This window comes from Temnothorax curvispinosus, unplaced genomic scaffold (assembly GCF_003070985.1).
Source record: "Temnothorax curvispinosus isolate PA1 unplaced genomic scaffold, ASM307098v1 QBEX01000525.1, whole genome shotgun sequence".
NCBI lineage: Eukaryota > Metazoa > Arthropoda > Insecta > Hymenoptera > Formicidae > Temnothorax > Temnothorax curvispinosus.
The window spans coordinates 1135463-1159151 of NW_020210305.1; the positions used below are offsets into that span (position 1 = coordinate 1135463).

Genomic DNA, 23689 nt, shown 5'->3' on the forward strand with positions numbered 1-23689 from the left:
TCGAGGATGGGTTTAATTGCCACGATGTGTATTATTTTTCGATAACAATTTTGTTTTTTTATGTAGGATAAGTTGTTTATTTCACATATTATATGTAAACAGTTACTTCAATTCGTAGCTTTCGTGACTGTCGCGAGTGATAAGAAAAGTTATTGGAGTTTTCTTGCAATAACCTGCAGTTAAAACGAGAGAAACAACTTATTCGATTTTTATATAAATAAAATTATCATTAAAAATTTGGATAAATGGAAAGAAAAATTCCCAAGAAATAATTTACACAAAAAAAAATGATGTCAAAATTTTGTTAAAATATGTGTGTAAAATAATTCAATTCTTCATGAGAGGGAGAGGAAGAGGAAGAAGGAGAGGGAGAGAAAGAGGAAGAGGGAGAAAGAAAAGGAGAGGGAGAAGGAGAGGGAGAAGGAGAGGGAGAGGGAAAGGGAGAGAGAAAGGGAGAGAGAGAGAGGGGAGAGAGAGAGGGAGAAAGAGAGAGGGAGAGAGAGAGAGGGAGGGAGAGAGAGAGAGAGAGAGAGAGAGAGGAGGGGGGAGAGAGAGAGAGAGAGGGAGGGAGGGAGGGAGAGAGAAAGAGAGAGAGAAAAAAAAGAGAAAGATATATATATATATATATATATATAATTATATATATCAGTAAAAAGCCAAATTCTTCAAAAAAATGAAAACATATATTCAGCTTTATAAACGTAGATATGTCAGATATGTTCCTGAAATTGTATAGTTTAGTCTTTATATTTTAACTATTGTTTGTACGCAAAATAAAAAAATTACTTAAAGTATTAATTTCAACGCAAGATTATTTCTCTTCTGTTTTCTAGTATTCTTCTAAATACCGTAAGTAAGAAAATTATCTTCAATTATTTTAATCTACATTTTATTAAATGTTCAACAGCATTATTACGGACGATCAGTACAGTTGACTATAGTTTACTACAGTTACCAAATACTATCATTTTTTAAATACTGCGGTGACAAAATAAAAACAAAATGCAACTTTCTTTTCTGCAACAGCAAATTATCATTTGCGAGCTGGTATAAACACATTATTATTGGTAATGTCATATTTTTTTAAATAATTTTTTTTAAATGATGTTTTATATGATCACGCTTTTGATATCATCTATTTGCGTGCTGTGACAAGTAGTATATAAGTAGTATATAAGCAGTATATAAAGTGATACAGCGTTGTGTCAACTGTAGCCAAAGTGTTAACTTTTTTTCTATTAATGTATATATATATATATATACATTAACGTCGTTCAATTTTATTATGTTGCTTAAAAGGCCTCGAGAACAGAAATGATATAAGACTAAACGTTCATAATCAATCAAACTATTCGCAAGAACATTAAACTAAGAACATGTTATTCTATGCAGTTAGTGTATTCAGCGTTGTAGCATTTGGATTTTCAACAACTGCAGAATTTACGCTTCGTAAGTCTTCTTTAAAACTTCTTTGTTATCTTCTTTTTAATAATATTATTCGGGTCTAATGTTAGTGTATCGATCGTTTAAATTATATAAATAAAAAATTTACTCTACAAAATTAATGTTAAGTTCTGACATAAAAATGATTTTAAGAAATATATGATATATTTTTAAGATAACAAATATGCAAATAAAAAAATATATATTAGTAATATTAATTATAGTATTAGCATATTTTACAGAACAGATCATCGTGACCAATTTCACTGAAAAATATAAAGACTCCTAAAACAAATAACTCTTCTGTATTCGTTTAATCTATTGTAAAGAGTTGCTACCCCTTATTAGACGCTTATATTTCATATTTTTTCTAAGTATTCTTCTAAATATCTACACAGAAAAAAAGAAGTGTCAAATCAACATTGTTTATACTCATATATACGCAAGAATATATAATCTTGAAATGAAATCATATTGCGTTAAACGAAGAAAACTTGCTTGAATAAACGCATTCATTACATAGTTCAACCAAGAAAAAAAATGTTTAAATAAAAAGTCAAAATAAAATGTAGAAATTCTTATAAGAAGATTGTAGTAATCTTGCGTATATACGAAACAATCTACATCTTTTTATAAAAATTTCAACTTTTTATTTCAACATTTTTTTCTTGGTTGAACTATATATTGACTTCATTCAAGAAAATTTCTTCGTTTAACGCAATATAATCTCATTTCAACTAAAGATATTTTCAAATCAAAAATATTCCTTTTTTTCTGTGTACTAATTATACATTTGCGAATGGTGGTTTTTACGTGCACATGAGTCGAGAGCATTGTAAATCATATTTTCAATTATGTTTTATTATTAATTAAACAATTGCTGCCTTTTTATATATTTTTACTACTATTTCATTTTATTTTACTTTTAATTCTCAGCTGTAACTACTTGCAAGCGGAATTCAGCTGATTATTCTGCCTGTTTAAAACGTGCTTTAGAAGAAGCATGGCCACGATTTATTCAAGGTACATTCTAAAAATTTGTAAATTTTTATTATTTTAATTTATTTATTTTGTAAATAAATTATATGCACCATTATACAATTATATTACTGTAATGTTAAGAAATAGTCAACATTAAGAATAAACTAATTTACTTATTGTTAGATTTATCGAATATTTAAATTTTATTTAAATTAAAAGAACAAGTAAATAAAGTAAGAATTTCTTTAATCAAATTATTTTAAAATATGGATAATAATAGCTTATGTTTATCTTAATAGGACTTCCAGAATATGATTTTCCATCTTTGGATCCAGTATTTTACGAACATGGAAAACTTTCATTGACTGCAAACGAGCTACATGGAGAATTAACTGCATCAAATATCACTGCTATCGGTTTAACAAAGACTCGTTTTTTTGATATAAGAACGTATTTCCTTGATGATGTCTTTCATTTAGAACTCGATACGCAAGTACCAAAGGTGTTTGCAAAAGGTGCTGCAAAAATGGATGGTGCTGTAAATGTATTCAGAGTTCTTGGAAATGGTGCGATATTAAATTTCACATAATTTGCATAAGCAAAAAAACATTATTTATTTTGTTAGGTGAATCTCCATTTATAAGGTTCAAAGATTAATCATATACTTGTATCAAACCATGCGCGTTTCTCTTTATGACAGATCAACAAAATCTGTCTTGTTACGATCTCATTATTAGCTACTTATCATAAATAATAGTTTCGTAAATTAAAAAATATACAAAAATATACAATACAAATATATATTACACATATGTATAAATCTATCCTTAGCATAAAATTAATAATTATTGTTTAATGTAACCATTTTTAATAAGATAAGCCAAAATTTTTATAAATTATTATTAGTTTGTCGAAAAATATTGCATACTTTTATCATTATAGTAATTTACTTTTGTAACAGGTCACTTTAACATAACCATGGCAGATATCAGAGGAACGTGGATTTTCATAGGACCTGTAATAAACGATACATGGATTGTAGAACATTTTCGTTACCTTCCGACGGTTGGAAGCTTCAAAATATATTTTGACGTTTTGGCAGAACAAAGTAAAGAAATTAGTAAGTATTAAATTAATTTAGTTATTTTATAAACTCAAGTTGTATTTTATTATCTTTTATGAAATATTTTTATTAATTTTATGTCTATTTTTACAAATATAAATCAGAAAATAAGAGTAATTATATATGTAACATTACGTTTATATTATAATCTTACATTGATGTCTTTTTTCTGTAATATAATACTATGTTTATTTTTATTTTCAGATGATCTTGCCGTAAATCTCGTAAACGAGTACTGGCCGCCGATGTATCGAATCTTATTACCAGTAATGGCCGATATATGGGACCCATGGTTGGTTAAAACCATTGCCAATAAATTCTTCTCCAAAGTTTCCTTCTCAGAATTATTCCCATAAAACTCATATTTATTACACTAAGTGCAAATTCCTTATAAAATTAAAAACACATTTATTTTAAACGTAATATATATGTAAGCTATTTCTCTGAGATTCTATACCTAACTTAATTTTTGTTTTCTAACTACTCCTTGTGAGCAAAATTAATAAACAACCTAAAATATTAATTTTAATTTATTATTTTTTCCCGTTTTTTTAATTCCTAGGTACCATAAGTAACCAATAAGAATAATCAACATTATATCTTTAGGATACATTTAAAGAAGAATAGTAAAAATATATATAATAGAAAAGTTTATCATTTTTTATAAATCATCAAATAAGGATTACTTACACGTATTCACAAACAATATAGATATAGCATCGAAAACATATTTATCCACACTTTTTAAGGTTCTTCATGTTAATATCATTCTGCATACTAAGTTTCAAGTTTTTCCTTGCTATAGTAGAATATTTATTAAAAACTATTTTCTAAATAGTTTATTTGTGACGAAAAAAAATGACGTATACATGTAAATTATATCGTATATGCACACACTTCTAAAAGCATTATAAGAAAATACTATATGTTCTTTGATTATAAAAACAATAAAAGATTATAAAAACAATAAAGATGTCTCCAAGAAAATCTTTTTTATTTCTCATATGTCTATACTCTATTCTACGAGAGAACATTAATCCTCCGCGCATAGACGCGTGGGGAGAGCGACAAAATAGGAAGAGCATTGAGCACTTCTCAGTGCCGTAGGTATACGTAAATATGACACACTCGGTCCTGGGACTATTGTGCTAGTCTAGTCTACATTGATTGTTTGACACGCGTATCAAATAGTGTATTTAAGCTGATTTAAACTAGTTATATTTACTATTTAATATGCGTATCAAACAAAAAATACTTTAAACTTTAAAACTACAGCCTTTGATATACTACAAAAAAATTAATAATTTTTATTCATTATTATAAACCTGGCCTTGTCTGTTTTCTTTAAAAAAGATGACATTTTAATATTTAATTTCTGGTGATGTTTTGGGAGGAGGCTTAGTATCACTTGCTCGCGCTGGCACTGGTAAGCTATACATCTCAAGCAGTACGGCGGTGTGGAAGGGAGAGTTTTCTGGGCGTGACCTGCGCGGACCGAACGAGTTTTCGTCCGATCCGACTAATGTTCTCTCGTGGAAAAGAACATGTGTTTGCGTCATTCTTAACAAAAGACCTTAGTGCTAAAGTGCTAAAATTATATAAAACTCAGCCTCTATATTCCATCGAGTTATTCGCAGGCATACTAAACAAAGAATATGTTGTTCTATGTGCTTAGTGTTTTGAGCATTGTGGTATATGGATTATCCTCAGATACAGGATTTAAGCTTCGTAAGATTTTTTAAAAGAATTTTTTGAAATATATTCTTTTTACCAAATCTCAATATATAATATTAATTGTATTATATGCATAAATAGTTTACTATGCAAAATCAGTATTAAATTGACATAAAGCTAATTTTAAATAAAAAATTATAAGATATTTTTAATAAATATACAACAAATGAAATGATAGTTTAATATAGAACAGTACAATCGTTCTGATTATTTTCGCTGAATTACCTAAAGATTTCTGTAATAATTGTTCTTCTGTGTTCGTTCATTCTATTATAAAAAGTTGCTTCCTCTTCATTTATTTCGTGTTTTTCTAAGCAAGTAACCCTCTTATTTATATTTATAAGTGATTTATATTTTTATGAATCGCTGAAATCAACGCATTGTATGAAGCATATATAAATAACATTATTTATTATATTAGAAAAATGTTCTTGTTAATATAATAATTTATATATTTCTATATTTTTACCACTACTTTATTTCATTCTATTTCTATTTCTACTCAGCTGTAACCACATGCAAGCGGAATTCAAATGACTACTCTGCCTGTTTAAAACGCGTTTTAGAGAAAGCATGGCCACAATTTGTTGCAGGTATTCTTTTTAAAAAATTATAAATTTTCATTACTCTGATTTATATATCTTTCAAATAAAATATATGCATTTATTACTTACATTATAATGAAGTTATAAATGAATTTATAAAATTATATATAATCAACGTTAACAATAAACAATAATAAATCCAGAAATTGTCTAAAAAAGGAAGATTCTACTTTATTAATTAAAATATTCGTTCAAAATACTTTAATATGGACATTAATATTAATTTATTAACGTTGATCCCAGGATTGCCAGAGTTTGATTTTCCACCTTTGGATCCATTATTTTACAAATACGGTAAAATTATATTTAATTCTAACGATATACATGCTGAAGTAATTAGTTCAAATCTCTCTGGCATTGGTTTATCGAAGACTCGTTTTTCTGATGTAAGAACGCATTTTCTTGATGACATATTTGGTTTGGAAATCGACGCACAAGTACCAAGAATATTCTTAGAAGCTGCCGTGAAAATAAATGGTACTCTAAATGTATTCAGAATTGTTAATGAAGGTAATAGACTCTACACAAGATGAGCGAAGATGCGTCATTTATATGTATATGTATACATTGCATATATTATAAATCTATCTATAATATAAAATTAATAATTATTATAATTTTATAATTGGGCAATTTTTAAAGCAATATGTATAATTGCAATTTTTTTAATTACTATTATTTTATCCAAAAATATTCCGTATTTATATCATTGTTATAATTTATATACCAGGTAACTTAAGTGTAACTGCGAATGATATGAGAGGAACATGCAATTTAACAGGGCACGTAGTAAACGATACATGGATTGTTGAACATTTTCGTATCGCTCCGTCGATTGGAAAGTTTAAAGTATCTTTTGATAATTTATTCGAAGACAACAAAGAACTTAGTAAGTATTAAACTAATTTAGATATAATTCCATTTTTTGCTATTTTTCCAGCATTAAATTACCTTAATGAAAACTCATATCTACTGCCCAAATATATATAAATATATATAAATCCCATCATTTTGATAAAAGCATTCAAAAACTTTTTTGCGATGCCTTTGTATTACGTTACGAATCATAAGAACGAGATAGAAACAATAATTATTGATTTAAAAGAAGAGGAAAGTTAGAAGTATATTACTTTGCAAGTTAAAAATATATTTTGTTATCTTAATAATTTTATTTATTTATTGCGTCAATTTCTACAAATAAAACATTATAAAACAAAAGTAATTATTATGTAACTATATAATTAAATTAAATAGTAATCTTTCATTGATTTATGTTTTACTGAAACACATTGTTAAATATCAATTTTCAGATAATCTTGTCATAACTTTTGTAAACGAATACTGGCCGATAATATATCGAGAAGTATTGCCATTCTTGTCTGACGTGGCGGATCCATGGTTGGTTGAATTTACCAATAAGTTTTTCTCAAAAGTTCCCTTCTCAAAAATATTTCCATAAAATCCATATATTTATTATATGTCAGTGAAATGCTAAATTTTTCATGAAATTAAAAACACATTCAGTTGCATTTAAATATAAAAGGTATATGGGCTGTTTTTCTGGAAGTCACAGCTCAAACTTTGTGCTTTAATTATTCTAAACAAAATAAATAAATAACTTAAAATATTAATTTTAATACAAAATTATTTTTCTCCTGTTTGTTTATATTTATAGAAACTGTAAATTAGTTCATAAGAATAATCAATATTATATCTCCAAGAAATTTTCTGTAATTTTTTTTAATCAAAAAAAAGAAACACATTAAAAATTATAAGGATACAATAGCGCGTGCAAGGGGAAAAGGAGCGTGTGCGTGCAGAAGAAGAGTAGAGTTAAGATGGCGATGTAACGTACACGAAGTTTTGTAAGCGATACAGCGTGCTGTAATTAATCGCAATAGACGCATTCACATCTGTATATAAATCGTCTCATGAATCATCGATTAAAAATTACTACCACGTGCAATAAAAATTTAATGAAGTTAATTATCATTTTTTCCCCCATTTACTGCATCAACATATATACATACTGAATTAATATCATCTTCTTCTATTACAAAAAAATTAAAATTAAATAGAGTTAAACTCTTTAAAATAAAGTATTAAATAGTAAAGAATTAGACCAACAGACATGTGAAAAATTTCAATTTTTTTCTTTTTCTTGTGCATCATCATCCTTGATGATATTTCAAGTTTAAGCAATTATAAGACCTATAATTTGTAACTACAAAAAGTTCTCATTAATTAGTATATAACTAGTATATGGTTTATATAAGCAAATTACATATGCACATACACACACTTTTAAAAGCATTACAACAACATAATAGAATGGTTATTATCGAAATAGTAAGAATTATATCTGCGATGTTAAGCTATTTATCAGCTTTACTTGAGGTCTTAATAAAAAACCCTGAAAATTGCAGTTATATAAAACTCAGTTTTCATGATCAATCGCACTATTCGCAAGTATATACCAAACAGGAAACATGTCAATCTACGCGCTTAGTATATTCAGCATTGCGATATTTCGGTTATCATTGGCTGCAGAATCTGAGCTTCGTAAGTCTTTTTATTTTAATTATTTGATATATTCTTTCAAAGATATTATTGTGCCTAATAATATATATAATCTTAATAATATATATAAATTATGTTATATGCGTAAAGAGTTTATTGTGCAACATCAATATAAAGTTCATATAAAGATAACTTCAAAACAAGAAATAATATAATTTTAACAAGAAACACATAACGTAACGATGAATAAATAATCCAATATAGTATAATAGTACTTAATTATTTTTGCTATAATACCTGAAATTTTCTACAATATCACAGGTTATAGCCAAAAATTATTTTAAATTAGACAAAATGTTATTTATAAACTTTTGGATGCTAAAAATAATACCGCAAGTCAAATTTCATCACTATCTATGTCAGATTTCCGAAACAATTAAGGTTTAATGCATTAAAAATGACTTCCGCAATATTTCAAATTTTCTTATACGAAAGGTTAACGTTATCTTGAAATTTTGATCTTTTACTGTTTTTCGCATAACATAAGTATTTATGAAAATTGGCTTGCGGCATCTATTTCAGCATAAAAAATCTATTTAAAAACGCCTTGTCTAATTCAAAATAATAAAAACAATTTTTTATAAAGTTGTATAAATGTTCTTCTGTATTCCTTAGTCACTTTATTATAAAGAGATATTTCCTGTTATTAGAAAACGTTTATTCCCTATTTCTTTAGACAAGTAATAATGTTATTTATATTTGCAAGTGATAGCTTTTATTTTTGCGAATTGCGAGTATTGTGAATTATGGAAATACAATTAAAAGAAAATAATTAGAAAAAATGCCATTTTCGATCGGACTAGATCTTGATAGCACAATATAATAATATTTCTGTATTACTTCATTATTTAAGTAAGTAGATTTATTATTCCAATAAGAAACTGTGTTTTAAGATTAATAAATAAAAGGCGCGCAGTTCACCAAAAATAAGTTTAAAAAAAAATACGAAATTTACTAGGCCTCCAACCCGACCGAGAATAGCATTTTTTCTAATTAATTGTAAGATCTCATATCGGTTTAGTATCACTCAACATTGCATTAAAAAAGTAAATTAAAGAAGAAGAATTCGCTTTTCGTGTTCGTAACATAAACATCAGATAATATGCACAAAATTAAAAAAGTAGTTAAATGTTAAATTATATATCAAAATTATATATTCTTAAAACAATTTATGTATTTCTCTATTCTTTTAATACTACTAAAATGTTATTCAATTTCTACTTCTATTCAGCTGTAACCACCTGCAAGCGGAATTTGGTTGATTATTCCGCCTGTTTAAAACACGCATTAGAGGAAGCATGGCCACAATTTGTTAAAGGTACCTATTTCAAAAATTTATAAATATATCCATTATTCTAACTTACATATTTCTAAATAAAATATGTGTATTACTACCTACAATTATCAACAATAAAAAAATTAATCCACAGATTAATACATTGTACAACTTTTATTTAAAATAAATGAAAAAATGGATTAAACTTTTAATTAATCAAATTATTTTAAAATATGGATATTAACATTAGCTTATTCGTGTTAATAGGACTTCCAGAATTTGATTTTCCATCTTTGGATCCATTATTTTTCAAATACGGTAGAATTCCACTTAATACTAATGAAATACGTGGAGAAATAATTGTGTCAAATGTCACTGGTATCGGTTTAGCAAACACTCGTTTTTTTGATATAAGAACACATTATGTTAATAAGGTTTTCCGCTTGGAAATTGACACACAAATACCGAGCATATTTCTAAAAGGTTCCTTGAAAATAAATGGTACTCTAAATGCATTCAGACTTGCTGGCGAAGGTATGATAATAAATTCTCTCTCAAATTATGATTTAAAAAAGTGTGTGTGTGTGTGTGTGTGTGTGTGTGTGTGTGTGTATGTGTGTGTGTTGCACACATCTATATGAGTACCTAGACCGACCTAGACCTAAATTAATAATTACTATTTTATTATTTGACAATTCTGAAAGAATTAACGCCGTAATTTATATAACAGGTCCATTCAATGTAACCGTAGATGATATTAGAGGAACGTGGGGTTTTACAGGAAATGTAGTAAACGATACATGGATTGTAAAACATTTTCGTTTCGCCCCGTCACTTAAAAATCTTAAAATTTATGGCGATAATTTTTTCGAGAGCAATAAAGGGCTTAGTAAGTATTAAACTAATTTAGATATAACTTATATTTTTGTTATTTTTCTCAGTATGCATTAAATTACCAGAATGAATACATATCTAATTTACTGATAAAAAGAATATACGTAAATCTTAACATTTTGATAAAAATATAACTAGAATAATTAAATAAATACTGATAAACAATAATTAATATAAATATGTACAAAAATTATATTGTATACTGTAAAATATCAATATAATTGAGAAAATGGACTACTTGAAAGAAAAAAGAAATTAAAAGTTCATTATTTTACAAGTTAAAATTTTTTTATATTTTATCTTTTATCTTAACAATTTTCTATTAAGATTTTCCATTCACCATTTTATCTATTCTTTATAAACATATATAAAATCACAAAACAAAAATAGTTACTTATATAAATATACTTATATATTTATACACAACATTTACATTAATTTCTTTTTACTAAATTAATTTTTATTTTCAGATAATCTTATCCTAATTTTTGTAAACGAATATTGGCCGGCGATATATCGACCGTTGTTACCAGTTATATCTGACTTCTTAGATACATTGCTGGTTGAATTTCCTAATAAGATCTTCTCGAAAGTTTTCTTTTCAAAAGTGTTTCCATAAAATTCTTATGTTTAATTGCTCGTCACATAGGAGTGCTAGGTTCTTCATAACATATTGAAAAAATATTTAGTTTTGCAAAATATATGTTAGAAATATCTTTGATTCTATAGTTTAATTTTTTCGCTCTTTAAATATTATTTGTTAGCAAAATAAATAATTAAATTAAAATATAAAAATTTCAGCATAAAATCATTCTTTTCCTGTTTTTTGTAAAGTTTTAAAAGAAAACCGGACGGCTCTCTAGGTCACCGAGTCTATATATAGCCCACACATACCAGTCGATAACTCCATCCCGCATTGCACCATCACCTGATTCAAGAACAATCAGTCCTCGATTCATTAATATGTACAATCTGTGACAAAGACAGTATTCAAAGCGAATTAAAAAAGCTAAGAAAACTCCAACAAAACGCTACACAACATCACAGATAAACAAAATAATGAAAAATCACCAAACCAGAGCAACCTCAAATACATCTTCAAGAACAAACAAAAAAGAAAAAAATATTCATCACCTTCCTTCCATACTTACAGGGAGTCACAAACAAAATTGGCAGAATCTTGAACGAACTCAACATTAAAAATATCTATAATAAGCCACCAACAAAAATAGAACAGTTCCTCGACAATCCAAATGACAAAATACCGCCACTAAACACGTCAGGGATATACAAAATGTTTATGCTCTTGTTCCTTGTAATTTTGTTCCTGCGGCAAAGTCTACATAGAAGAAACCAGGAGAATGATAAGCATTCGCATAGAAGATAACATCAAAACGCAGTTAGATTAAAACATACGACACAATCAGCAGAACACAACTTAGAAAGTGGACATAAAATCTTGTTTGACAAAACTTCGGTACTAGCCAAGACTAATACTTACATTTTTAGAAAATTTAGGGAATTAATGGAAATACACAAGCATCCTAACAATTTCAACAGAGACAACAGGCAGAAGATCAGTATAATCTGGTAAACCATCCTCCTTGACTTTAAAAAAACTGGTTAACCAACCAAAGTCCCCCTTTCCTCCCGATCACTAAGTATATAAAAGGACGCTTGGCAAGAAGCAACTCAGTGACAGGTTGCTTCTCCTTGATGAAGTAAACTTGAAATGTTCGCGAAACGTTCAGACGCGTCGGAATCAAATAGAAAGTAGACAATTCACGTGGCTTCAACTCGGAAACCATACTCAATAATATACGTAGTAATTACTGTAGTTAGTCTTTAAGCTATTTATTCGTATCTCTTATACTTATTAATCTTTATTTTTAGTTTTAAATCAGATTTTAATAAAATGTAAACAAGACTTTAATTATATTTAAATTTAACTAAAATTGATCATTTATGTGTTGCTTCGAGGTTTTCGAGATTTGCACTTACCCTTCATAAAAATAATAATAAATTTAAAAAAATTATTAAAGATTTTTATATATGGATTTTTTCGCTCCTTTTTATATTAACATAATGGCACATAAAAATTAATTAACGAAATTCCATCCTACAATATGTGTCGTAGACATAAACAAAATAACCAGTAAAAAATTGTTCACTTTGTTATGCTATATAACGATATATAAATAGCACACAAAATATTTATGTAAACTCTTGAGGCTATCCATACTAATTTTATTCATACATAAGTTTGATTTTATTTCATATAATAAACATTTTCAAATAATAATCTTAAACTGTTGGCCTATAATGTATATAGGTACACATAAATACAATGTGTATATACTAATAATACAATCACACCATGTTTAAAAAACTATAAAAGCACAATTCATTCTTTAATCTTAGAAATAGCGAACAGTTTAATTCTCTTTAACTTTTCTAGGTACTTCTTATATGTCTATATATAGAACGTTTCTCAGTAATTATATTTTCTTACGTTGCTTAAGAAGCCTTGAAAGCTGACATCATATAAGTCTCGTCTATAATCCAATCGAATTATTCATTGAAGTACTACACGATCAACATGTTAATCTACGCACTTGTTAGTGCATTCAGTCTTGCAGCATTTGGATTATTCACAACTGGAGAATCTACACTTCGTAAGTCTTCTTCAAAAATTATTTGTTATATTCTTCTTAATGAGTTTACTACATATCCGCTTCTAACAGCAATCAATCCATTGTTTTAATCAATGAAGATTTTATTATACAAAATCAATATACAGTTAACATAAAGATGATTTCAAACAAGAGACATGTAATATATTTTTTAAGTAATAGAAGTAAAGAGAAGTAAATATTCTGACGCAGATCCGTATGATTTTCGCGATCACTTTGCTGAAATATCTACATATCTAAATATTGTAATATTTATTATTCTGTATATGTTAATCGTTCTGTTATAAAGAGTTACTTATAAAGAGGTTAACAATTACAGCTACTATTCTCATTTATATTAGTTTTTATGTGTGCGTAAGTCAAGAATACTGTGAATTATAGACACAATTTTAACGTTACAGAAAAAGAAGTGGAAAAAACATTTTTTGCAATCACAATATAAACATCTGATAACGTATACGCACTAGACGAAAATATAGTTTTAAATTGTGTTTTAAATTATATCGTATAGTAAAAACAATTATTGCATTTTTAGTTTTATTATCTCTCCGTTTTATTTCATTTTTATTTCTATTCAGCCATAACTACTTGCAAGCGTGATTCAGTCGATTATTCCGCCTGTTTAAAACGCTTTTTAGAAGAAACATGGCCACGATTTATTATAGGTAATCTTATTAGAAATTTATAAGTTTGTATTATTTTAATTTATATACCTTTCAAATAAAATATATATTATTCTATACACACAACAATATTACTGCAATATTAAACATTAATAATAAATAAATTTTCATAAATTTATAAATTGTTTAAATTTTATTTAAAACAAGTATAAAAGATTAAAATTTTTTAATCAAATCGCTTAAAGTGTGGATATTAATATTGGTTTATTCATTTGACAGGACTGCCAGAATTTAACTTTCCATCTTTAGATCCATTATTTTATAAGTACGGTACAGCTGTATTTAATTCAGGCTTGATACATGCAGAAGTTATTTTATCAAATATTACTACTACCGGTTTGTCAAAAACTCGTTTTTATGATGTGAGAACGCATTTTCTTGATGACGAATTCCGTTTGGAAATCGACGCACAAGTGCCAAGAATATTCATAGAAGGTGCCGTGAAAGTGGATGGTACTGTAGGCCTATTCAGAATTGTTGGTGATGGTACGTCAGTAAATTCTACACAGCAAAGATACGCCATGTATTACATATATCATCATTTACGATAATGAAACATTAGTCATATGTATATACCATAGAGATATAAGAATAGAGTGCGCGAGCGAGCTGAAAAAGCGATATAGGAATAGAAAGAGAAAGCTGCGCAGAATAAAAAGAGAAAGCTGCGCATGGGCCCCTTCTGTCTTTGTTTCGCATGCACGCGTAGACAAAGACAGAAAGGGCCTATATGCAGCGTTCTTTTTCTATTCCTATATCGCAGCCTCTTACGTGCTAGCATATGACTCGCGCACTCTATTCTTATATCTCTATGGTATATGTATATACAATACGTTTACGAGGATGAGTCGTCAATAATTATATTATCCGCACTATTTCTAAATTTTATTAGAACAACAGTAGACAATATATATTTACATCATTTTTTAAACATAGTCCCTTTGCTATTTAATGCACTTGTTCCAGCGTTCCACAAGCTTGCATACACCCTAAAAAAAATGTTTTTTGTTTATCTTTCTGCTATGTATGTATCACTTTTTGCATATGTTGGTTATACCGTTGCATAACAATGAATGTCCAAATACTGTTGTCCAAATAAATACACTGTTCAAACGCTACATAATATCTGTTTTTTATAGCTGAACTAATGTACACTCGCTGCATTTAAAGTGAAATAGGTATATATTTGAAATTTGGCGGAAGCAAGAAGGGAAGTTTTAGTGCAGTCCAGTGTAGCAAAAAACCTACATGTATAGTCCAGATCTAGCTCCCTCGGATTACCATTTATTCGGTCTACTTAAGGAGGGAGCCTCATGTAACCGATCAAAAAAATCGAAAAAATTTTTATTGCATAAATCATTAGTATAATATCTCTAGAATATGTTTCCAAAGTTCCAGAGCGAAATTCGAACTTGAAATAGGCGTTTTTATACCTGAGCGTTATGCAAGTAAAGCGTGCGCTTCGAAAACTTGAAACTTTAAACGCGTTTTTCTCAAAATCATGTTTTTCAAATTGGCGTGCAAGATTACTCATAAACTATTCGACCAATCGACTTGTCCTTTGGCATGCATGTAGATAACTAAATACCATTGTATGTAAACCTACTTGTTTAGTCATTTTATCAAATTAAATAACTTTTATTGCATAATTAAAACCAAAATTTTTTCCGTAAAAATCTAATTTTTTTTTAAGTCCTGTTATTTTTTCAATTTTGCATTTTTTACTGAACAAATAGGTTTACCGACAATGGTAACTTATAATAAACGTAAAAAAATTTTGTATTTTTTATTCAGTGATTATATATAATTGCAGGCGCAATGCTGCACGCCAATTGTGAAATATGGTGCCGCGGCCTTTGAGAATAGGCTTTGTTGCTACTTATAAATAAAGAATTTTGCAATAAAAAAATTTTTTTTTACATCTACAAATGTTGCTAAAACCATTACCCAAGTTTCAATAAGTTTCATTTTAATGTCTCTTTAAAAAAATTCCAGAAAATTGCCTTGTTTTCAGCATTTTACTATGGGACTATGTTGAAAAATGATGTAATTGAACGTTCTCTGCTGTTGTTCTAATAAATTTTCGAAATAGTGTGGATAATTGTTGACTCACCTTTGTATATATCCAACTGTAAGTTCTCTCGGTAAAGAATTACTAAAATCTGTTTTGCTACAATCTTATTATTAGTCAATTATGATAATTATAATAGGTTTTTAATTAATCGATATGTATATGTGCATCACTATAATTTATGTAACAGGTTATATGAATACAACCGTTGATGATGTCAGAGGAACATGGGATTTAACAGGGCGTGTAATAAACGACACATGGATTGTAGAACATTTTCGTACCACGCCTTCAATTGGAAAGTTAAAAGTATATTTTGACAATTTATTAGACAACAAAGAACTTAGTAAGTAATAAACTAATTCAGATATAATTCTATTTTTTTACTGTTTTATCCAACATGCATCGAATTATTCGAGTGTAATTAAATACGTGTAATTTTTATCGTTTAAATATATGTAAGTCTTGTCATTTTAATAGAAGTTTGTCTAGACTAATTAAGAAGAACTAATAATCTGTAATTTATATATGTATGCGATTAAGAACAGTTATACGTTACTCTTATGTCATAAATTAAAATATATATAATTAAATAATTAATTGACTTAAAACCTAGTAGGATACAAATAATATACTTTATAATTTAAAATCATATTTTATCATCTTTTATCTTAATGTTTCTATTCACTTTGCTAATTTTTTTTTAAACAAAAGATATTAAATATTACAGAAAAAAAATTATTTATTAATTACGTATTTAAATATAAATATATTTATAATTACACTTTTATGGTAAGTTTATATTAATCTGTTACTTATTACATTGTTACGTGTCAATTTTTATTTTTAGATGATCTTGCCGTAATTTTTGTAAACGAATTCTGGCCGCCGTTATACCGAGTGATGTTGCCAGTAGCATCCAATGTATGGGACCCATGGTTAATTAGCATCGTCAATAATATCTCCTCGAAGGTTTCCTTTTCAAAAATTTTTCCATGAAATTCATACATTAGGAAATATATCGGCGATATCACAGAAAAATGATATCATGTAATAAAAAGCAAGCTCAATTTATATTATATAGAAACTTTTTTTTAAGTTTCCTATATTATAAACTTTATAAGGTGACACGGGAGAGAAAAGTTATATTATAATTAATGCGGAATATTAATTTTCTAAAATTGATTTCTCTTATATATAAGCTTTTAGCTTTCCTTTACGTCTTAATTACATAAATTTTTTGCCAATTCTTTCATTTAATATCACGAAATAAACTCTTCTGGTAAATACAAATTAATAGAATATAACAAATTATAAGTGTTAATTTCTGCAAAGAATGATCAATCCAATGATAATCATATGTCTCACGCTATTTTTTTCTTCTCGATTAATTAGTTACAAACGGAAAGATCACGCAAAACTTTGCTTGGTCAATTTACACTTAGACTCCGATATATACATATACAGACGCAAAGAATCATGCAATTTTCAATCGCAATAGGGAATCAAGATCTTTAGATATAACTCCATGTTCCGAACGCGTTAATATTTATGTCACTGTATCTCCAGAAAAGATTCGGAAGAATGAAGCATATGTATATGTGTACGAATAAGAGAATAGAATATACGACAAATCTGAAGGAGAAATAGAGAGGCACCGAATTTGTTGCGGACGGATGTCAGGAAGAGAAAGTTAAAATACGCGTCAAGAACGCGAGAAGTTGTCAAACTTTCGCATCAGAGAATTCTTTCCGGGTATCCCGGAATATCCGTAATAAAGTTATAAACTTTTAGGAATAGCCACGCCACACCTTCGTTGTATAACTGCTTACTTCTAGTTTCTCGTAGCGCTCAACGACCGAGCTAAATTTCGCTTTTTTCGAGCACCGATAACTGAATCTAAGATTCAATGGACAAATTTCTGCAACTTTTTTATGAGCTGATGAACCGATTTAATTACGTAATGAATTTGTTACTACCTAAAAGATAACCAATTCACCAAATGTTGCATGCATACGAGACTGGAAAAGGATAAATTAACATACGATTTATTTATAGCACACAATAATTTTATGTCTGTCATTTGCCTGAATCCAATAATATTCACATACTATTTTAATAAATAAGACGCTATATTTAGTACGGTTAATTATAATATAGATTGTTAATATAACATTGTTGAATTTCAAGAAAATGGACTATTGGATTATCATATAAAGCCGTTTTTCCAAAATTGAGCAATGAACTATTCTAGAAAATGGAAAATGGAAAAGTCTTCTATCACAAAGAAAATAAATAAACTTGAAGCTAGATTATTACGTTAGTAAAAATTGTAATTAAAAAATATAAAGAATGTTTACTTTAACAGAAGAAGTTTCTCTAATATTCTTTTTATCTTGAAAAAATTAATTTTTGTAGAAATTTCAACCTTTTTATGTTTCATTATTGCTCTTTACATTATTTTTTATTTTATTATAAAACAATGAATAAAAATAACAAAAATATGTTAAATTATAATACACAAGTTTGATTTCATTTCATATAGTAAACATTTTCAATTAATAATCTCAAACTGTTGACCGGCGATGTGTGTATTGTATACACATGAATACATATAATGTATATTCAAATAATACATGGACTCTCTGTTTGAAAAACTATAAGATCATAATTTATACTTTATACTTTATATTAATTTATACTTTAATCATATAGAAGTAAAAAACAGCTTAATCCTCTGACTTTAAATGTCTCATGTCTTAGAAGTATATGCATGTTAATGTTCATAAAATTTAATTTTATTACGTTGTTTGAAAAAGTCTAAACTTTTTGGTTTATTTTGACCTAGAAAATATTTCCCTAAAATAGTGCCGTGCAATTCTGAAACACCCTGTATATTCACATATATAATAATAAGATTAATCATATACGTATATCACATTATTTTTTCAAAGATTTTTAATCTATTCTGTTGCAATCTCATTATTAAGCTAGTTAAAATAATTAAGAAAATCAATTGAAACATAAATTTAACATATATACCTATACATATATTGTGTACGTGTGTGTAATACATAATTCATATATATACAAATAATACATCCACACCATGTTTGAAAGATTATATAAACATAATTTATTCTTATCGTGAGAAATAGCGAACAATATAATTCTTCGATTTTAACTTTTTCAAGTCTAACGTTTATGCATGTAGCGTCATTAGACTCTTTTTGCGTTGCTTAAGAAACCTTGAAATCTGACATTATGTAAGGCTCCATGTCCATCAAATCGAACAATTTATTGGAATACTAGACGCTAAACATATTATTCTACGAACTTCGTGCATTCAGTCTTGCAACATTTGGATTATTCACAACTGGAGAATCTACGCTTCGTAAGTCTTCTTTAAAAGTTATTTATTTGTTATATTCTTCTTAATAAGTTTACTGCATACCCGCTTCTAACAGCAATAATCCATTGTTTAAATCACATAAAGAGTTTACTATACAAAATCAATATAAAATTAACATAAAGATGATTTCAAACAAGAGACACATATAATATACATATATATTGTTTGAAGTAATAAAAGTAAAGAGATATTCTAACACAGATCCGTATATGATTTTCGTGATAAGTTTGCTAAAATATCTAAATATTATAATAATTCTGTATAATTGTTCTATTATGTGTATAACAATACATATTTAAAAGAAAACTTGGTGTAGAGATATAAAACGGAAAGTTATCAAGTCTTTTTAAAATCTACTTACGCATGCACACGCATGCTCGTCAAAAGTTATAAATTTTTGGTTGGAAGTTTGCGCGTTACCATAAATTTTTACGTTCAATCTCGTGACTTCGAACTTTATAGACTTGAAATGCTTGAAGAGAGCGCCAGCTTTAGTAGAAATCATATAACGCCTCCGGTTCATGTACAGAAACCGGTATATACACGCATGAAGTTACAAATTTCAGCGCGAATGGCAACCCACGGCCATCAATCTTCACGGGCGTCCGAGCGACTTCAAATTTTAAGGTTCTCAAAGCGACTTGCCGTCAGCAAAAACTCGTGCAATTCGATTCGTCGCGTCGGTCTGAAACTGTACAGCTCCACGAAATTACAAATCCCGATATGGATACTATCCCATCGTTACTATCGATTTTCATCATGCATCGCGATATTTTTAGGCTCTTATGGTGCGAAACTAATTCGATGACAAATCTATCGATTGTATAAGTTTAACTAATCCTTATAAAAATTATAAATAAAGTACCTTTTTATATACAAAATTTTATATAGCAAAATAACCATATAAATTATTTATTTCTAGAAAAATAGAATAAAAATTGTAAACAAAATTAAATGTTTGTACAATAAGTATTGTGCAAATATCTTCATCGTGCAAATTCAATGACACGACAACACTTGGGTCGTATTACATCACTTTCGACAAGCGGAGCTCAGATTGACAAAACCGATATTCCGGCATGATGGAAACCGTCAAGTTCCGCCACGCAACTGAATAAATCACAAATACACGACTACCTGTGGAGACCTGCGTTAATGCCCGCTACGCGTGACGAGGTGCAATTAATCCGTGATAAGTGCAATTAATTTAGAGTGATTTTCTTTGTACGGTAACCGCATCGAATTAAATCTGGCGCGATTCATCACACTGACAGGAAAAAGAAATAAAAAAACAAAAATATGAAGAGAGGTCAAGAGAAAGGGAGAGAAGACTCCGCGCGTACTTCCCTTCATCGGGCGAGGCAAACCAAAATGCAGAGGTGCGCACGTGGACGGAAACATCGATCGTGTGTCGGCCGGCAAAGTCGGTAGACGCGTGAATCTCAATTTGCCGCCTGGTCCCCGTGGACACGTGCCTCCACGTGTATTCGGCGAACATTTACATAAGATACGCGGTAACGCCGATGCGCTCCCTCCTGCGACGAGAGAGACGCAGTATCCCATCCCATCCACTTTTCGAGAGATTAACTCTATAGCTCAAAACAAAACACGGTTTATGCTTAGATTTATGCCTAGATTTATGCTCAATCTTCAACTAATGACGCAGAATTTTAGCACTAATAAGTTCTAATTAAATATTTGACTTTTATTAAAAAAATATTTATTACTATTATTTTATAAAATTTGAAATGAGGAAGAAATATAATTCGCATATGTTACATAAACGTCCCTTTTTTTTGTAAGTTGCTAAATGACATCAGTTAATTTATTCTTTTGAGACAACCCAACTGGAGCGAACGCTCAGCTTCTTTCGCAGAGTGTTATCTTTAATCACTTAGTCTCTTCTCTCCCTTCAAGTTTTTGTTTGTAAAATAGTAGTTAAAGAATTATAGGGAGAGATGTCGACGTTGCAGCAATATTCGATTGGTCGGGGTAACGTCACGAAAACTTCGTCGGCACGGCATCGCGGCATGGCTAATTAATCAAGCTTTTATAGTCGTCGTTCAGTTGAGCTCTCGACCGCCGTCCAGTTTACCAGTATTCTCTCTCTCTCTCTCTCTCTCTCTCTCTCTCTCTCTCTCTCTCTCTCTCTCTCTCTCTCTTTCTCTTGCTTTTTTGTTGATCCATCTCACTCCTGGATTCATGCTTGACCTTTCACGGACCATCGACGGAAGAAAGACAGAGAACACGCCATTTGCTTTTGTACCATTTGCCGAGTTGCTCGTGCGATCTTGCAACCGCATAAATTATTCATGTCGCAATTAATGCGGTTAAATATTTAGGTACTCCGTTATTCTTTCACTTTAGCACGTCGCACCTCCGTGGGTGCGAAGCACGGGGATTACCACGGACTGCCGCGCCTCGCGCAAACAAATTTCCGCGAGAAGTCGTCCCGACGCACAGCCGGCGACGTTCTTAATTGGTGCTAATTAGACGGTTATACGTTAAACGCGCGGGCGTCGCGAACGCGCTTTCTCCCCGCGCGTAAAGAGAGTACACCGATAGCGTTGCTACATTTTCAATGAATAATATATACCTACGGTATAAAAATTTCTTCTAATTCTCTAACGTATTATTCTTTATTCCTTCAAATAATTATTTCTTTATGAGAAGCAACGAATAGCATCACGCGTAATCTTGCTATATAAATTCCTTCGATAACCAGATATATATTATGTGCAATTTTAAATTTAACATGTAAAATTATTATATGGTGTATATTCTATAACAGTTGCTCGTTTCCTGAGATTAAGTATCATTCATCTGAGCACGTTGTTGTTAGTTAATAAAGAATGGCCTGCTTCATATCGCGCGTGCACATATCAATCCTTCGCTATTACAAATCATCGTATAGCCTCGATGTTCCGCAGGTATCTTGGAAGACTTGGATGATATACATAAGCGCAAACAGCTACGTGAACACGGAATAGATGGGCTGCATGTTGTGGCAGGGATATTCTCAGGAAATTCACCATTTTTAAGCTTATCCATGGTACTTATTTCTCGGAAGATACGGGAGGCCCAGGGCTTCACCCTGCCAGCGGGCGGAAGGATACAAAACGAGCACAAGCTCGCCAGGCGTAAAGGATGAACGTGTTTTCTAGCCGTAGGAACGAGATACGTTCTCGGAAAATCGGTGACCACTTTAGTACGGGGCAAACACGATTATCGGTATTACCCTTTCGCTTTGTTATAATAGAATTTTGTGTAACTCGATCGCAGTTACTCGTTTACCAAATTTACCACTAATGTCTTTAATGTCTTTAATGTCTGCCTTATACATATCTATGTGCTATTGTTAAAAAAATATCATTTAATTAGTCCTTCTTCCACTTCTTTGCAATGTTGTCTTAAACATAATATCCTAACTATTTACAAAACACGCGAAATTTAAAAAATGTATGATAAATGCAAATTTTCATCTTTAGATTCTTTCCGTTATAAAGATTTATAAAGATAATTCTTATGTCGAATAGATATTATGCATATACATGTAGCAAGGAGGTATCTCATAACTTCTTTTTGTTTTACTACAATCCGTCTATAAATTAGTCAAGGGTGAAGGAGTGCCACTTAACCAGCGACAATAATTCTTCGCTGCGGGAGCTCGGTTGAACAGGCGATATGCGCCCCTATGAAGGATGACAACGCAATTTTCTAACAAAGAAGATTTTGATGATTTGTTTCGGGATAATCTTAATCCTTGGACATTTTAACAAAGTCTAAACATTCATATATGTATACGAATATGACAACAGAAATTTCCTGTTACCTCTAATAGAACAATAGCATAATTTTATATATTAAATTATTTTATAAAATTTACATAGTTAGTACTTATCTGTTAACATGGTTTTATCGCAAAGCATCTTATATATGTGTAGAAAACTTTGTTAGTTTTATTTAAAAGAGAGAGAGAAAAAGAGAGAAAAAGAGAAAGAGAACGCGATAGAAAATTGAAATTATTTTTCTGTGAATTGATCAAATTTTATTTATTTTTATTTTATTCGTAATTTATCTTAGTATACGATAATATTTGGTATGTAGCATATAAATCAACTTGACTTCAAACCATTTTTATCTGGTCTCCACCCTTCATAATAGCCACACACACGTATTTCACCAAAAAATAAA

General features: G+C 29.2%; 4 protein-coding genes across 5 annotated transcripts; all 4 read left to right on the plus strand.

Moving 5' to 3' along the window:
- Nucleotides 1-1357: 1357 nt before the first annotated feature.
- LOC112455430 lies at nucleotides 1358-4070 on the plus strand. The gene is made up of 5 exons (XM_025017333.1): nucleotides 1358-1449; nucleotides 2380-2466; nucleotides 2724-2990; nucleotides 3386-3544; nucleotides 3752-4070. The coding sequence occupies exons 1-5, from the start codon at nucleotides 1377-1379 to the stop codon at nucleotides 3901-3903; spliced, it is 738 nt and encodes a 245-aa protein (XP_024873101.1). The 5' UTR covers nucleotides 1358-1376; the 3' UTR covers nucleotides 3904-4070.
- A 1002-nt stretch (nucleotides 4071-5072) lies between these two features.
- On the plus strand, nucleotides 5073-7872 carry LOC112455636. The gene is made up of 5 exons (XM_025017676.1): nucleotides 5073-5275; nucleotides 5788-5874; nucleotides 6130-6396; nucleotides 6617-6775; nucleotides 7197-7872. Exons 1-5 carry the CDS (start codon nucleotides 5203-5205, stop codon nucleotides 7343-7345), a joined length of 735 nt encoding a protein of 244 aa, XP_024873444.1. The 5' UTR covers nucleotides 5073-5202; the 3' UTR covers nucleotides 7346-7872.
- A 161-nt stretch (nucleotides 7873-8033) lies between these two features.
- LOC112455643 lies at nucleotides 8034-11372 on the plus strand. Its single transcript, XM_025017688.1, has 5 exons — nucleotides 8034-8448; nucleotides 9698-9784; nucleotides 10010-10276; nucleotides 10473-10631; nucleotides 11107-11372. The coding sequence occupies exons 1-5, from the start codon at nucleotides 8376-8378 to the stop codon at nucleotides 11253-11255; spliced, it is 735 nt and encodes a 244-aa protein (XP_024873456.1). The 5' UTR covers nucleotides 8034-8375; the 3' UTR covers nucleotides 11256-11372.
- Nucleotides 11373-11434: 62 nt separating this feature from the next.
- Nucleotides 11435-18453, plus strand: LOC112455564. Of its 2 annotated transcripts, none has more exons than XM_025017577.1 (6): nucleotides 11435-12461; nucleotides 13095-13311; nucleotides 13908-13994; nucleotides 14232-14498; nucleotides 16274-16429; nucleotides 16934-18453. In XM_025017577.1, the coding sequence occupies exons 2-6, from the start codon at nucleotides 13236-13238 to the stop codon at nucleotides 17080-17082; spliced, it is 735 nt and encodes a 244-aa protein (XP_024873345.1). In that variant the 5' UTR covers nucleotides 11435-12461; nucleotides 13095-13235; the 3' UTR covers nucleotides 17083-18453. The 2 variants fall into 2 exon arrangements, with proteins under 2 accessions (XP_024873345.1, XP_024873352.1); XM_025017584.1 differs by having other exon boundaries at nucleotides 13159-13311.
- Nucleotides 18454-23689: the final 5236 nt, after the last annotated feature.

Coding starts and splice junctions, on each gene's coding strand:
- LOC112455643 (XM_025017688.1), top strand. CDS start 8,376: ATGTCAATCTACGCGCTTAGTATATTCAGCATTGCGATATTTCGGTTA. Junction 8,449..9,697: donor GGCTGCAGAATCTGAGCTTC/GTAAGTCTTTTT, acceptor ACTTCTATTCAG/CTGTAACCACCTGCAAGCGG. Junction 9,785..10,009: donor ATGGCCACAATTTGTTAAAG/GTACCTATTTCA, acceptor TCGTGTTAATAG/GACTTCCAGAATTTGATTTT.
- LOC112455636 (XM_025017676.1), top strand. CDS start 5,203: ATGTTGTTCTATGTGCTTAGTGTTTTGAGCATTGTGGTATATGGATTA. Junction 5,276..5,787: donor AGATACAGGATTTAAGCTTC/GTAAGATTTTTT, acceptor ATTTCTACTCAG/CTGTAACCACATGCAAGCGG. Junction 6,397..6,616: donor ATTCAGAATTGTTAATGAAG/GTAATAGACTCT, acceptor TTTATATACCAG/GTAACTTAAGTGTAACTGCG.
- LOC112455564 (XM_025017577.1), top strand. CDS start 13,236: ATGTTAATCTACGCACTTGTTAGTGCATTCAGTCTTGCAGCATTTGGA. Junction 13,312..13,907: donor AACTGGAGAATCTACACTTC/GTAAGTCTTCTT, acceptor ATTTCTATTCAG/CCATAACTACTTGCAAGCGT. Junction 13,995..14,231: donor ATGGCCACGATTTATTATAG/GTAATCTTATTA, acceptor TTCATTTGACAG/GACTGCCAGAATTTAACTTT.
- LOC112455430 (XM_025017333.1), top strand. CDS start 1,377: ATGTTATTCTATGCAGTTAGTGTATTCAGCGTTGTAGCATTTGGATTT. Junction 2,467..2,723: donor ATGGCCACGATTTATTCAAG/GTACATTCTAAA, acceptor TTATCTTAATAG/GACTTCCAGAATATGATTTT. Junction 2,991..3,385: donor ATTCAGAGTTCTTGGAAATG/GTGCGATATTAA, acceptor CTTTTGTAACAG/GTCACTTTAACATAACCATG.